We start from the raw sequence: 13,851 nt of genomic DNA, 5'->3' as shown, positions 1-13,851 counted from the left end.
ATCTGTAGCGTGAAATTCGCTGTGGGCAATAAGCCTGTAAGGATATTGAAAGTCACTCGTTTCTAATGTTTACTTATGCATTTGTTTCATGCTTGCCACATACAAGTACAATACTGTACAAGTGCATAGGGAAGGGTCGCCTTTCACGCTACATTTACTGCTGGCAGTTGGTAGTGCTTCTCCTAGGATACCACAGTAATCGGATATTAGCTCGCTTTACTTATTGTTATGGCATCTTTATTGGTAGTCAAAATTGCATGCGCTGCAGCGCCTGAGTTTGTGGTATATGTATGTACATTCAACTTTAACGGTGCTGTAACCTCGGTAAGGATGTTCATTCCGTTCATAAGTATGTATGTGACACATACGAGTGGACACAGGGATATTTGTCTAAAGTCATGAAAAACCAGAAGATGGAATGCAAATGTAATGGGATCTGTTTAGGTTTCTAATGCTTACATGCCAGGCTTTCTCACAAGAAAACACTTGTTCAATTTGGAATACTAGAAATGTCTCAAAAAGAGCTTTGAAAGTGGTGAGAAGCGTCACTCCCATTTCATTGTACATATACATAGGGCAGACGGCTATCGCTTTCATCACTGCAGGCCTCTTGATATAAATTAATGGATTTTCTCGAGTGATGTCCTTAGCAAAATAGCCACCATACCATAGCAGAAAGAGGAAAAGTCAAATAAGAAGCAATTCAGATCTCTGCAGATTTAGCAGCGAGCTAACAGAGAAGTAACGAATTGTTTAGTGTCGTTACAGAGGCATGTTAATTGAGCAGCAATATAACAGAGAACGATCATAAAAGAGAAAAAACCAGTTTGCCAGAGCACTGCAGTGTTGTTACAGAGGCATGTTAATAAGGCAGCGAGATTACAGCGAAAGAAGAATAAAGTGAGCTAACAGTGCGTGAGATACGCTGTTCTTCTGCTCTCACTATCCTCTTTGAGCGAGAGAAGATGCTGCCCTCTTATCACAGCTTCCGTGACGTGATTTCCCCTACACATCCATACATACTTTTGATCTCGTTCTTATCTTGGGAGAGATAAGACGAGCGCAGAAACGAAGGCCAAAGATTTTAAGCGATTTTATTGCTATTTTAACTAAATTGAACTAGAATTTAGCTTTGAAGCTAATTTTGATCAGCAAGCAACCACAAATGGATTCAAATCTTATCATTATTCTCCTGTAAACTTCCAGATATGCATATTTTTTGTCTATCGGTGTCGTTAAAGCAATGAAATATCGTTACACTTAACCTTAAATCAAGTGTTTCAAAAGTTCATAAACTTAAAGGCAGCTGTGGAAAAAAGAGAGTGGGTGGAGGGTCTTGGGTGTTGGGCGCCAACCAGCCACTAAATTGTTTACACGCAATTTCATGAAAACAATAAATCATGCTGTAGAATCGGCACAACAAAGGCGGCGACAATGTCTGCGTCCGCCACCGTCTCCGACTTGACGTCAAGTTGACATTTTGGTGAAAATCAAATCAAAAGCATTTTTCCGCACAGCGGAAGTGGCGCAAGTGGCAGTCGTGCTCGGGCTCAAGTCAAACTTGGCAAACATACATTTATAACAAGGGGAACATTTAGAGCACATACTATACTATAAGGCCTCTACATACTCCTTATATATGTATCCCTGTATGTACATATGTACATATGGGGGGCAATAAGCTTGACGGCCAGAGTCATCAATCGTGCCACTAAGGCAGGAGAGCCAGCACCAGTTCGCGCTCCACCTCCAGCGTCAGTATTTTATTTAATTTATAAGTATAACATTTAATATTAATTATACGCCATGTAAGCTCATTGCGCATAGCGCTGAAAAGCCAAGCCCTTAAATATGTACGAGTATGAATGGATGGACGAAAGAATGAATGGGATTGGGGCGTGTGTGTGGTGATACGGCTTTTCATTTCACTCATTAACTATGGATGTTTGTTGGCCCAGCAATGGCCACAATGGTCAACAGCAACGAATTCAGCAACGAACAGGAACAAGAGTGGGAGCTGGGGCGGGAAAGATTGCCATTTTAACCATTTCCGCGTATTCTTTACCAATGCGCAAGAACAAAAAATTTGTGTATACAGCAGGGATGCCTTAACTGTTTCTGCGATAGGCAGACCACTGCTTACTCTGCACGAATGCCTGCAAAATTATACAACAAGTCCAGAAAACTATTGAATTCACTATTGAATATCTGCTTTGGATGAACATATACGTTGCATGGAGTCTTAAGAAGTCCTTAGGCACGACTTTCGGTGTAGAGAAAAAGCGCGAGCCGACCAAGGAAAACTCCACACTGCTTAAATTGTGGTTCCCTCTATAGAGGGAAAATCAGCACAGCGAGTTCTTATTTGCATTAAGAAATTATAATTATGGCAGCTGCCCTCCCGTTCCCTTCTTGTCCACTCCACCGCATATTTTTTCCGCTTTTGGGGTTACTTTTGCCCTTTGCCGTGGCGGCTGCCCTGCGTGGGGTGCACACTTTTTTAATTGAAAAGTGCAAAATAATGTTAAAGAAAAGTAAAAAGTAGTCGTGGCGAAAAGTGTTCACCAAGTATCCCTGTCCCTGTCCCTGTCCTGTGCCAGTGCCCGTTCCCGCTCTGAATCCCATTCTATTTACCATTCCGAGCCCCGAGAGGCACGCCAACGTCTGTTTGTTTGTAGCGAGTATTCTGTGTGCTGTGTGGACCAGAAATGAATGCAGTTTTCCGTTCCACTCCAGGTTCTTTTCTTCCTGATTATTCCAGTGCGCCAAAGGGTTCAGAGCAGAGCTGGTCTGGTTGGAAGGCAGGGATGGGTTGCGTGTCCTGCTTGGAGAGCTGTGTGGCATAAATTGTGGCTAGGACTGAGTATGAGGGCAGCAACTGGCTGTTGCCTAGCAGCTGGATTACTAAGAGGTTAGGGAGCCGCTGGCCGGATGGCAGGGGAACTTGACTTGAAGTATCCTGCTTAAGGGTGGATTATTTGTAAGGCCTATTTCGTAATCTTACAGTTTTCAATTAGGGCAGAGCTAGTTTAAGTTTTAAAAAATTTTAATTCATTTTGTAACATTCTATCTATGTAAGCCTTGAATGTGGAATAACTAGATCACGCTTTCAGCAATCTTCAAAAACCTTTCCAAAGGCAATCGGCGGCAATATCTAATTGGCAGGCCAAGAATCAACACTTTGGGGAGCTTCCACAACAAGCGCTAAGTGGCTGAAGGCCAGCTTTCATTTCCGATAATTGCGTCAGCTACTACGATTGCTCCTCACCTCAAATGCATAGCATTTGCGCTACTTATGCTATCTCTGTCGGTCGGTTCTGACCGAAACTTGGCCCAGACTCTCCCATCTACCATCTCCATCAGCAGCAGCAGCACACTGCCGGCGAAGTCGAAATGAAGCATGTAATTCGTCAAGTAATTCCCCATTGATGGCGCAAAGATTACGACAAACGCTCTAAGCCAGAGTCAGCAACTCTACGCAGCGCGAACAACAAGGAAGCGTAACTCCAGCTCTAGATTGAGACCCCACTCTATCTTCATCTCCAAATGCAACTCTTACTCCAGCCAATGTGAAATGGGCTACAAAAGAGCACCCTGTGAGGGTCGGAACGAAATTGCATCTTGGCTCATCTCAGTTGGCGCCCCGAGGAGCTAATTGTGTGCGCAATTGATGCCATGCCGATCGTGGCGCAACACTGGAGCTGGGAAGCTGCAGCAATTGGAGCTCGGTTAGCTCGTGTGTGGCGCCAGCTCCTTAGTCGCTTTGGTTCGCAAATTGGCCTACAAACTTGTCACCATTTATCTCACTCAGTGTCAAAAGCATCACCGAGATCCAGTGGATGGGCGGATGGGCGCCACATACGCAAACTTACTTGGGCGCGTGTCTGGGGCATCAAAAAGTTTTTCGAGTCTGCCATAAAATGCGTGTCGAGAACACAAAATGACACTTAAGAGGCATGGCCAGGGTCTGGTTTTGGGTTTGAGGTAGGAACAGGGCCGTGACAACATTGAATATGCCAAGGCAAACACTCGGCACTCACACACTCAATCAGGTATCATTTAGGAGGCAACCATCAATCTTGCCTTCATCTCATCCTCATACTCATTGACTATATCTGCAGTGACATCCCCGTCTGTGCCAGCGTAGGCAAATGTATTTGGCCATGTTTGCCATTGTTTGGCCCCCCACAATAACAATCGATGTCATCGACAGGCAGGGAGCTGGAACAGTCCAAGGGAATCCCACTCTCGTGTTGCATACTTTCGGGCTGACATAGAAACAATCTTATGCCAGTGAAACCGATGATAGCGATGATGATGATGATGGGTCGGAATGGAACAGGGGGGGATGGAGGCTTTAAGAAAAATGAAAGTATTCTTCTAGACTATATAAACAGGACATGATGTTTGGCATGCCCATCAATCTGTCACTTGCATCTACGAATCCTTGGAAAAAATACAAACAACAATCTCGATCAAATATGCTGCATTTAATCAACTTACTAAGGGAAAACTGCATAATTGAAAGTATATAGACAACGCATAGCCTTCATCCCTGTTCTTACGATATACTTATTTCCCCGTTTGAATCCTATCCAAGTTTGCAGCAAAACGAGCATTTTTGATTGGGTGCAATGCCTTTTGGCTGTGGACACTTGAGGATGGGTCACGTGTAAGGCTTCCAGCTATTTGTGGGTGCTTTGAGGCCCCAGTCATAGCACAGTTAGAATTGCTGGCATTGCCATTACCATTGCCATTGTCGGGACTCTCTTCTACCGCATCCTTTCGCTTTGGCACGCGCTTTTGTGCGAAAATATGCAATTGAAATGTTAAATAAATAAAGGCGTAAATACTTGAAGGCCCTTCTACTACCCTTCTACTATCAGAAGTGAGCACATTCAAATGCTGCTGGAGTTCACAGATACAGATGCAGATAGAGAAGTAAGAGTACATAAGGGGAGCAGAACAACCCGTTATGCATTCCATAACTCCAGTCGCATAGTCCCGGCTCGTCCCCGTCCACGGCAGACGTTGACGTTGAAATGAATGAATGAAAATATGCAAGCAACGTGATTCCGTGGCAGCTCCAGGTCCCGTTTCACCTCCTGCCAACTCGCAATAGCTCCCACTTCCGACCCTGACTCTGGCGCCATATTGTTTGTGCGCCATTGGGAAACGTAACCGTTAGCATTGCCACCATCGTCATCGTCATTGCCATCAGCGTCCCTTACCTTCTTCACTGTGTTACCTGTTCTGGGACCATACTAACATCAGCATCAACAGCAACAGCAACAGCAACATTCGCTGCTGGTATTTTCTGTCGAGTTCAGCGTAAATTCATTCATTTCCACTTGAATTTACAATTATGCGAAACTGTTGTTGAATGGGTTTTGACTTCGTTTGCGTGGAGTTGGGTTCTGGTGTTGGGCTGACGCTGATGCTGCTGCTGATGTTGCTGATCGGGGAATGGATGGGATTCGGTGGGGTTGCATTTCCTTATAGTCGCTGCCATGGTTGGTGGCTGGGGTTCGGTTTGGTTTTGGCTCATACATATTTCCTGTTTTTGCCATTGGCAGCAGCAGGGGCATCAGTAACTTGGCTTTTGCTTTTCATAAACTGCGGTTTGTTTGGAGCAGGTGCTCCACTCAACAGCAGGGAAAATCTTGTTGCCGGGCTACGTGTTTTACAGCGATTGTGTTTGCCAAAAGCTATAGCAATGTAATTAAGTTTATGACTTTGGGTGTGACTATGGAAAACTATAATGTGCTAGATGTACAGAGGGAAAGTTATATGGTGTGTTTGGTTGAGCAGTTCCATGGATTTTAGTTAAAGAAGTGGCAGACATCTAAGGATTAAAGCTGAGTTTCAGTTCAATCTAATAATAGTATTCACCACATCTGCCTCATTCAGATGGTTTTCATCGGTTCGCGAGAGCTTTTATCCCTGTCAAGAGTAACTTTCAAGCAGAACTGTCACCAACTTCAGCTCACTTGGGCTGGCAAGCAGTGCAATTCAATGTCATATCCTTGAAAAGGAAAGCCCCGGGCCCACAAGAAAGCGGCAGAGTAAAGTTCTGTTATTGAAAGTTCATCGATGAATGTGAATGGAAACTTATTCTCCCCCCGGAAAACGTCGTCTATGCAGCTGTCGCTGCACCCCCTCCCGACGACCTGTCTGCACTGCCCTGCTGGCTTTTAGACTCCCCTTTGCTTTTTCTACTTTTCAGCTCCTTTTGTGCAGCAGCCCGACTTGACCTCCGGCCGGATGGCGGAACAGGGAAAGGGCTGTCTACTAATTTCCTCAACCAGGCCTGTTTGACTGTCCAGACGCCGACAGGGGCGTACACTGGAGCCGGCAGTACCCCCTCCCTTGTGCTTAGCCAACATTTGTATGAGGCCAGTGCGTTGGGGTCGCTGTTTGCATTTTTATTTGTATTTCATTTTCAATTGACTGGCAGAACGGCGCCGAGAACGAAGAACCTCACGTGGATTCTGTGGGGCACCTGGGCAACCCTATCCCTATCCCCATCCCGGACTGGCCTATCCTACCCGGGGCCACCTGGAAGTTGAGTTTGCTTTTTGTGTACGACCATTTCATCCATTCATCAGAGTTATTTACTTTTTAACGAGTTGATTTCATTCAATTTGTTTGCCCAGGTTTCAGTGGCTATTACCGGAGATGCCAAAAGGACGGAATGGCCAGGAAATAAAGTGGGAGTTTGCGTCGGAGTCCTAGTCGTGGTTCTCCCACAGAAAATTTTTCTTTAAGCTCCATCACAGTTTGCTTAAAGTCAGTTGTCCGACTCTGCCTTCTTTTCAATTATCGGACGGTTTCATATGGGCAGTCGTCTTCCCAAGAGTTTTCCAATCTTGGGAGTTCTGTTTTTGCTTGCCCTTTTTTTGGTTCGTAGTTCGCCAACTTCTTACGCGGGGCTGCGCCTTTGGCGTTTCTCGGTTTCAATAAATATTTTCACAATGAAGAAATTAAAAATTCCTCGAAATAACAATATGCACACATAACAAGACCCAAAAACGCCGTCTCTTTATATGAAAACTTGGTTTGTCTTCGATAAGAAAAACAACAATGGAGCAGGAACATCACCAGCATCTTGAGGAGTTGAGGAAGAACATGCAGTTGGAGCTGGAGCTGAAGCTGGAGGAGGAGCTGGGGAAAAGCAAAGAGTGTCCCGACCCTGAGAATTCGATTGAAATGGTTGCCTACGGCTATGATTTTATGAGTGCGCTTTCACTGCCTTTTTTTTCGCAAGGCGCTGCAAAGTAATTAAATAGCTAGCATTTTGCAGAGTTTTGATGGAATATTTTTCAAATAGGCGACCACAGATTCTTGGAAATTGTTAGGAGAGAATATATGGCCACACTCATCTAGGAAGAGAAACAATTTTCAAATCTTTATATAGTTGATACACATAAAACTGCGCTTTCTTTCGTTGCACTATTGTTGAATTACTTTATGTCCATTACGCCCATGGAAGCAGAAGTAGAGCTGGTAGGCATTTAAGATTTCTTCTGACGTTTTCCACACTCAAAAAAACTTTTAATATCCTCATCGATTTCGGGAAGGTCCACCAGTGTGCCATTCGACAAAGTCCATCCCCGTGAAAAGGACAAGCCCTTTGCAGAACACTTGACCGCGTCCGCGGTGTCGGCGGATTCTCCTTGCCAGTCTCTAGCTCAGGAGGTCATCAAAATCTTTATTAGCTACCCCGTTCTCAGCCATGCAGTTGAACCATAGATTCTTAAAGTGTTAGGCAACCGAAAGTTGGACAGGACAGCTGGACCGACAGGACAGTCAATGCCAGCGTAGTCTTCATTCTTCTTAGTTCTTCAGATCTCTGATCTCTTCGCTCGACCTGCTTCCGATCTTAGAGCTAGCGCTGTACTTCACGTGACAATCGGAATTCGCCAAGCCTTTTTTTCATATTATCCGAGCCGAATCGATACATCGATTACGCGCCAAGGTCTGATTTCTGCGATTCGAACAAATTATTATCTGTTTCAACCACCGTTTATATTCCTAAAGGCAGGGGAGTGCTTTCGTTAAAATTTTTCAATAATTGTACATAAATATGAAGATACATATGTATGCAAACACATCTTCAAACAAATAGTGGTAGCTTAAAAAATATTTAATATGCCTTCTTTTAGATATATTTTGTTAATTAATGACAACAAATTCCTACTGGAATTTGATGCCAGTGTTTGAATTTTTATGTTTTTGGTTCTATAACTGCATTTTGGTTTTAACAATCGTGTCTTATTGGTTTGAGTGGACTATCTGGAATGCGGTGTCGCAGGCATTGGTTCCCTTTACGCCTCCGCAAACCTCCGGAGCCTTACCATGTCAATCAAACATAAAGCTTATATATTTAACACATATGTACCATATATGGATATGCTTTAATTGAACTACACAGGTTTATATGTAATTGGAATTGGGGCCTGCCAGCAGTGGTAGAGCAGGTAGGCACTCTCGCAGACATTTGAAGTTTCCTTCTGACGTCTTGCACACTTCTCCAAAGCGTTAGAATACTCATCTCTCTTATAAATGGGCGCCACAGTTCCATTCGAATAGATTATTCCACGTATCAGCAACCAGCACTTTGCGGCACACTTGATCTTGTCCGTGACCTCGGGTGGATTCTCCTTGCCGTGTACTAACTGATGGAGGTGTGCCGTACCATCAATATCTACCCCGTTCTCAGCAATGCAGTTAAGATGTAACTGCGCAAGATGATCTTCAAATTCAGGACACATCACAACCCCCCATCCATTCACCACAAAGTGCGCTGTTAGGCAACCGAGCAGCACAGTCAATGCCAGCGTAGTCTTCATTCTTCTTGTTTCTTCAGTTCTCTGATCTTTTCGCTCGACCTGGCCTTATATAGCTAGCGCTGAACTTCACGTGACTATCGGAATTCGCCAAGCCTTTTGTTTCACATTATCCGAGCCGAATCGATGCATCGATCACGCGCCGAGGTCTGATTTCCGGGATTCGTACAAAGTATTATCTATTTTAACCAGCGTGTATATTGTTCATTAATTATTCAAGAATATGGAGACGCATCCTTAAACAAGTAGTAGTAGTTTTGAAATTCTTTATTATGCCTCCTCTTAAGAGATATTTTGCTAACTAATGATTGTATATTAACATGAATAGCTGCTATTATTCTTTATGCTCTTTTGCAACAAAATTATACTGGAATATTATGCCAGTTTTTGAATTTTTATGTTTTTGGCTCTATAATTGTATTTTGTTTTTGGCAACAGTGTCTTATTGGAATGAGTGGCCATGGGTCTGGACGCAGTAGACGATTTGGAAAGCGGTGTCGCAGGCATTGGCTCCCTTTACGCCTCCACAGACCTCCAGGGCCTTATTAATTACATCCTTTTGGGGATGGTCGGCGTATTGCTTCTTGATCTTGTCCTTCAGCAGGTTTCCTTTCGCATCCATATATCCACTTGCCACCATCACGCACTGGGCGGTACACTTCACGTTGTCCTTGACGTCTGCCGGCTTCACCTTGCCCAGCTTCAGATCCAAAACGTCCTGCTCAGTCACTCCCAAATCGGTCACGCATTTTTTCATAATTTCTTCAGGATTCTTCACATCCGTCGCTTTCTGGAGAAGAATAATCTCAGTCGCCTTCCACTTCCAACCACAGTTCCACTCACCACAAAGCTCGCTGTTAGGCAGCCGAACAGCAGCGTCAAAGCCAGTGTAGTCCTCATTCTCCTTGGTTGTTTACTTTGCTTATGTCTCCGGCTCCGGCCGTGCATCCCATATTTATAGGTAGATTTTTATTGTCACTTCGCGTGACTCTACGAATTTGTCATTGGTCGGAGCTAATACAAAGGTCTGATTCTCGGGATCAGTCTAATTATCTATTTTACACACCGTGTGTAAATTGTATAGCTCTAAAAGCTGGCTGCTTGACTGCTCTTCGCTTTAGTGGCTGAATAAATTATTCAAAAATATTGGGATCTGGCTCAAATATTGCTTTGCAAAAAAATTCTAAGTTGAGAAAAAACTACGTATTGCAAATGTATACTAATTCTAATTATTGTTAATGCGAATTTGCTATATAGCGTTATATACACGTGTATATTTTTACATATGTATGTACAACCAAATTAAATTTCTAGTCAATCAAAAGTATTTATTAGGGCATTTGATTTTTGGTCTCTGGTAATTATTGCAGCTATCTGCTTGACAATGATTCATTTGTTGAGCTAAATTTCAAATGCATGCAATGGAACGGGCGTTAAAAGCCACACAAAATTAATTTACCTATTGCATTTGTAATGAAATATATCTTGATTAATTGGTTCGCTCACACTGATGCATATTTTAATTGGAAAAAAGTCGACTGCGCCATCAGTCTGGGCGGACAGATTATTCGAATATTTAGTAATTGCATTTTGATGACACTGTGTGGAATGGGATGTTTTTTTCCATATACGATTCCCATTAACAGCATCATTATTTATGAATATCATTATTACTTATATATATTATATTATTATTATTATATGTTATGATGTGGCGCACACATTTTAATTTAGTCCTAATGCGATTTCAAACCCTAATTGAAATCCTTTTAAAGTAATTACGAAATTTGTAATGGCCCGCAAAGGGCAGTAGCGGCAGTGAAAGCAGCAGTGGGATGAGGTCGAAGGAGTGGAAAGAGCTCTGGTTCGCTGCCTTGGGTTTGCTCGGCTTGCCGGTAATTAGAAGAACAAACTAATTTAGTAAATTACTATTTAGTGGCTTCTTTTATGGCTGGCCACAGCTCCTGCCGCACACAAAGGTCATTTTCGGGGCTTTTGAAGCTGTGGCCTTTGAAATGCGCCAAAGACATCTATACAAATAGAATCCTTTCTGTGCGTTGAGTTGCTCTTTGTATATTAGGGGGTATTTTGATGTATCAGGGTTTGTGCTGTGTGTGTGTGTGTGTGTGCGTGTGTGTGTGTGTCTGCAATTGCTGTCGAAACATCAAAGAAATGCGAGTCTTCCAGTTGACTTCATCAGTAGATTGTGTGAAGTATGCCAGAAATGTGCTGCCAAAGCCCAAACCGAACTTTTGCCTCCTTTCGAGCGAGTAGTTGGGAATCGCAGTTCCGTCTTTAACTGGCGCTTTAAACTCGTGCGGAATGTATGTCTTAAAAGCCCTGGGCACGTGCTGCCACCCTGGGCGCGGACTTCGATGGGGCGATTGTTGGCTGATACCATCCAGAGTGCAAAGTAAGATAATATTGGCCCGGCTTTTAAAACACATTTTACATGCACTTCAGTCTAATTGACGCGTGGCCCTTTGTAATACTCGAAGGCAGCGAAATTTGAGATCGAAAGATGGCGGACAAGCTGGCAGGCAGTACAAGCAATGGAGCAAGCCATTCAATTAGTCTAACACCCCACGGCATTATCATCGAATCGAACAGGGCTGGCTGCAGGAATAAACGCGTTTCATCTTACTTCCAAATACGAGTCCAGGGTAAGAGCAGAGTGTAAGGCATTTGATGAATAGAATAAAAGTAACCAGAAAAGAGGAGCCGGGCGTGAAATGGTCTGAGCATTGAATAGGTTCTGAGGCCGTCACGGCAAAAGCGTACAAAACATGTAATGTGAAGCTGAAAATCAACAGTTAAATAATTCTTGATACCACATTGATACGCGCTTTTCTAGCTCTTGGTATTTTTCTCGTCGAACTCCAGTGAAATTATAAAGAGTTTCGGTTGTAATTGATAAAAGTTTTAGGAATTTCCGTAATCCTTTGCTTCACAAAAATGACATTGACACATTACTCTTCTTGCAGCGCTTTCATTGCCCAAGCATATTTTCGCAATTGATGATCCACAACTCACCTGAGAAAATGACTTTCCACACACTTTACTCCTCTGAATTGTGGCACAAACTCAGGCACATATTACGAGGGGCACACCAGAGGATAAATATAAAATGCAGCCAGGCATAGGGAGCCACCACAGACCATTGACATCCAGAATGGCGCTGGTGTTCCCCCCGATTTATCTTTCTGTTCAAAACGGCAAACTAGACCAGGCTCGTAATATGGCCTCCGGCTTTGCTCTCATGTGTTGCAGGACCTGGCTATTGTCTGACTACGGCTTTACAACTCATAAACAGCAGAAGGACTCGCCCTGCTTCCCACTTGCCAATGGGTGAGGGTGTCCTTGTCCCGCCTCCTCCTGGTAATAACAGTTTAAGCTCCGGGCTATGCCCGAAAATTGTCCACATCTCGATGTTTAATTTTTTTTTTTTGTGTCTGCTCCCCCCTCTACAATTGCCCTGGTCTTCTTTATGTTTTCGTTTCCTTCTTGATAACAAGCATTTTTACATGTGCTAAAAAAACCAGAGCTGGGGGCACAGCTCGTAGTCGCAGGAGATGAAGATGGAGGTTGCTGGGGCCCGGGCCCGACCCGGGGCTCATCCCCCTTCGGGCTCTTCCAATTTTGGGCCTGGCTGCATGTGCGTTTATGACTTCATAATGGGAGCCAGGGCATTGAGGGGAAGCTGACTTTGGGGAGGCATCAGCCGCATTACCAGACCTCCCCGGGCCATCCAGCAGATGCAGTGCATTGCGGGGGTGGCTGTTACTCCTGGTCCTGGTACTGGTCCTGGTCCTGGTCTTGCTCCTGGTTCAGGTCTAGCTCCTGTTGCTGTTGCCCTTGCTGTTATGGATTTGCGTAGGCGTTGCGTTAACATGCGACTAAGTCCTTTTATATCCCGGAGCATTCGCTTTGGCTTTGGCTTTAGCTTCAGTTTCAGCCTCAGCATCCGCTCCTGGCTCGGCTTTGGCTCCGGCTACATATCTCTGGCCTCAGACTATCATCAATTGCTGTCCCCATGGTGTAGTTAGGGCCCAGCCCAACCCTGGCCGGGCTTATATAGGCCAGCAGCAGAATTTAATGCCGACCTCTGGGAGCTATTGTGGCCACCACTCCCGATCCGGCACCGGCACCGGCTCCAGCTCCAGCTCCATCCTCAGCATCGCATCTTTTCATGCAAGTTTTATGCTCATGTGTACTATGTGGCCCTGTTTTATAAACAATTTTAAATTGCTGGATCCGAAATGAGGCAGCGGTGGAGGCTCTTTTGTTGGCAAATTGTTTTATATGTGCCGGGCTCCTCTCTTCACTTTATTGGCATGACCGTGGGGGGAGATTGGCTGGGTCCGGGGTCCGCATAACTTTACATAATCCCAGGCGAAAACGAAACGAAACTGTAACTTTGTGGCGCCATAACGCGCCACATTAACTTGCAGCTCTGATATTGGGCATAAATCTCAGCAGAAATAAATAAGACCTGTGATGATGGGCAAAAAATTAGAAATAAGCGCAAAATAATAAACCATCTTGCCAGAAAAAATCTCAAAAATAATATAAATAGCCGAAAAGGAAAACACCAGCTGTAAACAAAGAAGCAAACAAACAGTCGTCGTTGTCGTCGCGGTAGTCGTGTATACGGCAATGCGCCATGTGGCAATGTGGCACACATGCTGCAAACGCTCACACTCTCAGAACACACCTATCCACCTATCTACACCCAGGGCCAAATCCCTGTTCCACCTTTGAAAGCACTCTGTAGACCGCATGATTTCATCTTTCGCTTTCGTGCAGACAACTTACGCGAGGAATCCACAGACCCCCGGCCATGGCCCAATACACTGCACGAAGTTTGCGGCATACTAAATGGGGCAACACTGGATAAAAGACCCCGAACTGAGTTAGTTACGATAGTTAACATTTTATGGGATCTTCCAAACATTTCAAAATCCATTCATTCCTTTCGATATCCTTTTTAAGGATAGTATAT

General features: G+C 44.2%; 1 protein-coding gene across 1 annotated transcript; it reads right to left on the bottom strand.

The window, feature by feature from the left end:
* Positions 1–9,183: 9,183 nt before the first annotated feature.
* LOC6590568 (general odorant-binding protein 56h) lies at positions 9,184–9,776 on the bottom strand. Its single transcript, XM_002016662.2, has 2 exons — positions 9,693–9,776; positions 9,184–9,639 (listed from the first exon to the last, which is right to left on the bottom strand). The coding sequence occupies exons 1-2, from the start codon at positions 9,747–9,749 to the stop codon at positions 9,292–9,294; spliced, it is 405 nt and encodes a 134-aa protein (XP_002016698.1). The 5' UTR covers positions 9,750–9,776; the 3' UTR covers positions 9,184–9,291.
* Between the last annotated feature and the right edge of the window lie 4,075 nt (positions 9,777–13,851).

This window comes from Drosophila persimilis, unplaced genomic scaffold, assembly GCF_003286085.1.
Source record: "Drosophila persimilis strain 14011-0111.01,24,50 unplaced genomic scaffold, DperRS2 tig00000002-arrow-pilon, whole genome shotgun sequence".
NCBI classification, from domain to species: Eukaryota; Metazoa; Arthropoda; class Insecta; order Diptera; family Drosophilidae; genus Drosophila; species Drosophila persimilis.
Note: the sequence above shows the minus strand (reverse complement) of the source record. Positions and strands in the feature narration are given on the sequence as shown.

Coding starts and splice junctions, on each gene's coding strand:
- LOC6590568 (XM_002016662.2), bottom strand. CDS start 9,749: ATGAGGACTACACTGGCTTTGACGCTGCTGTTCGGCTGCCTAACAGCG. Junction 9,640..9,692: donor GCCTAACAGCGAGCTTTGTG/GTGAGTGGAACT, acceptor ATTCTTCTCCAG/AAAGCGACGGATGTGAAGAA.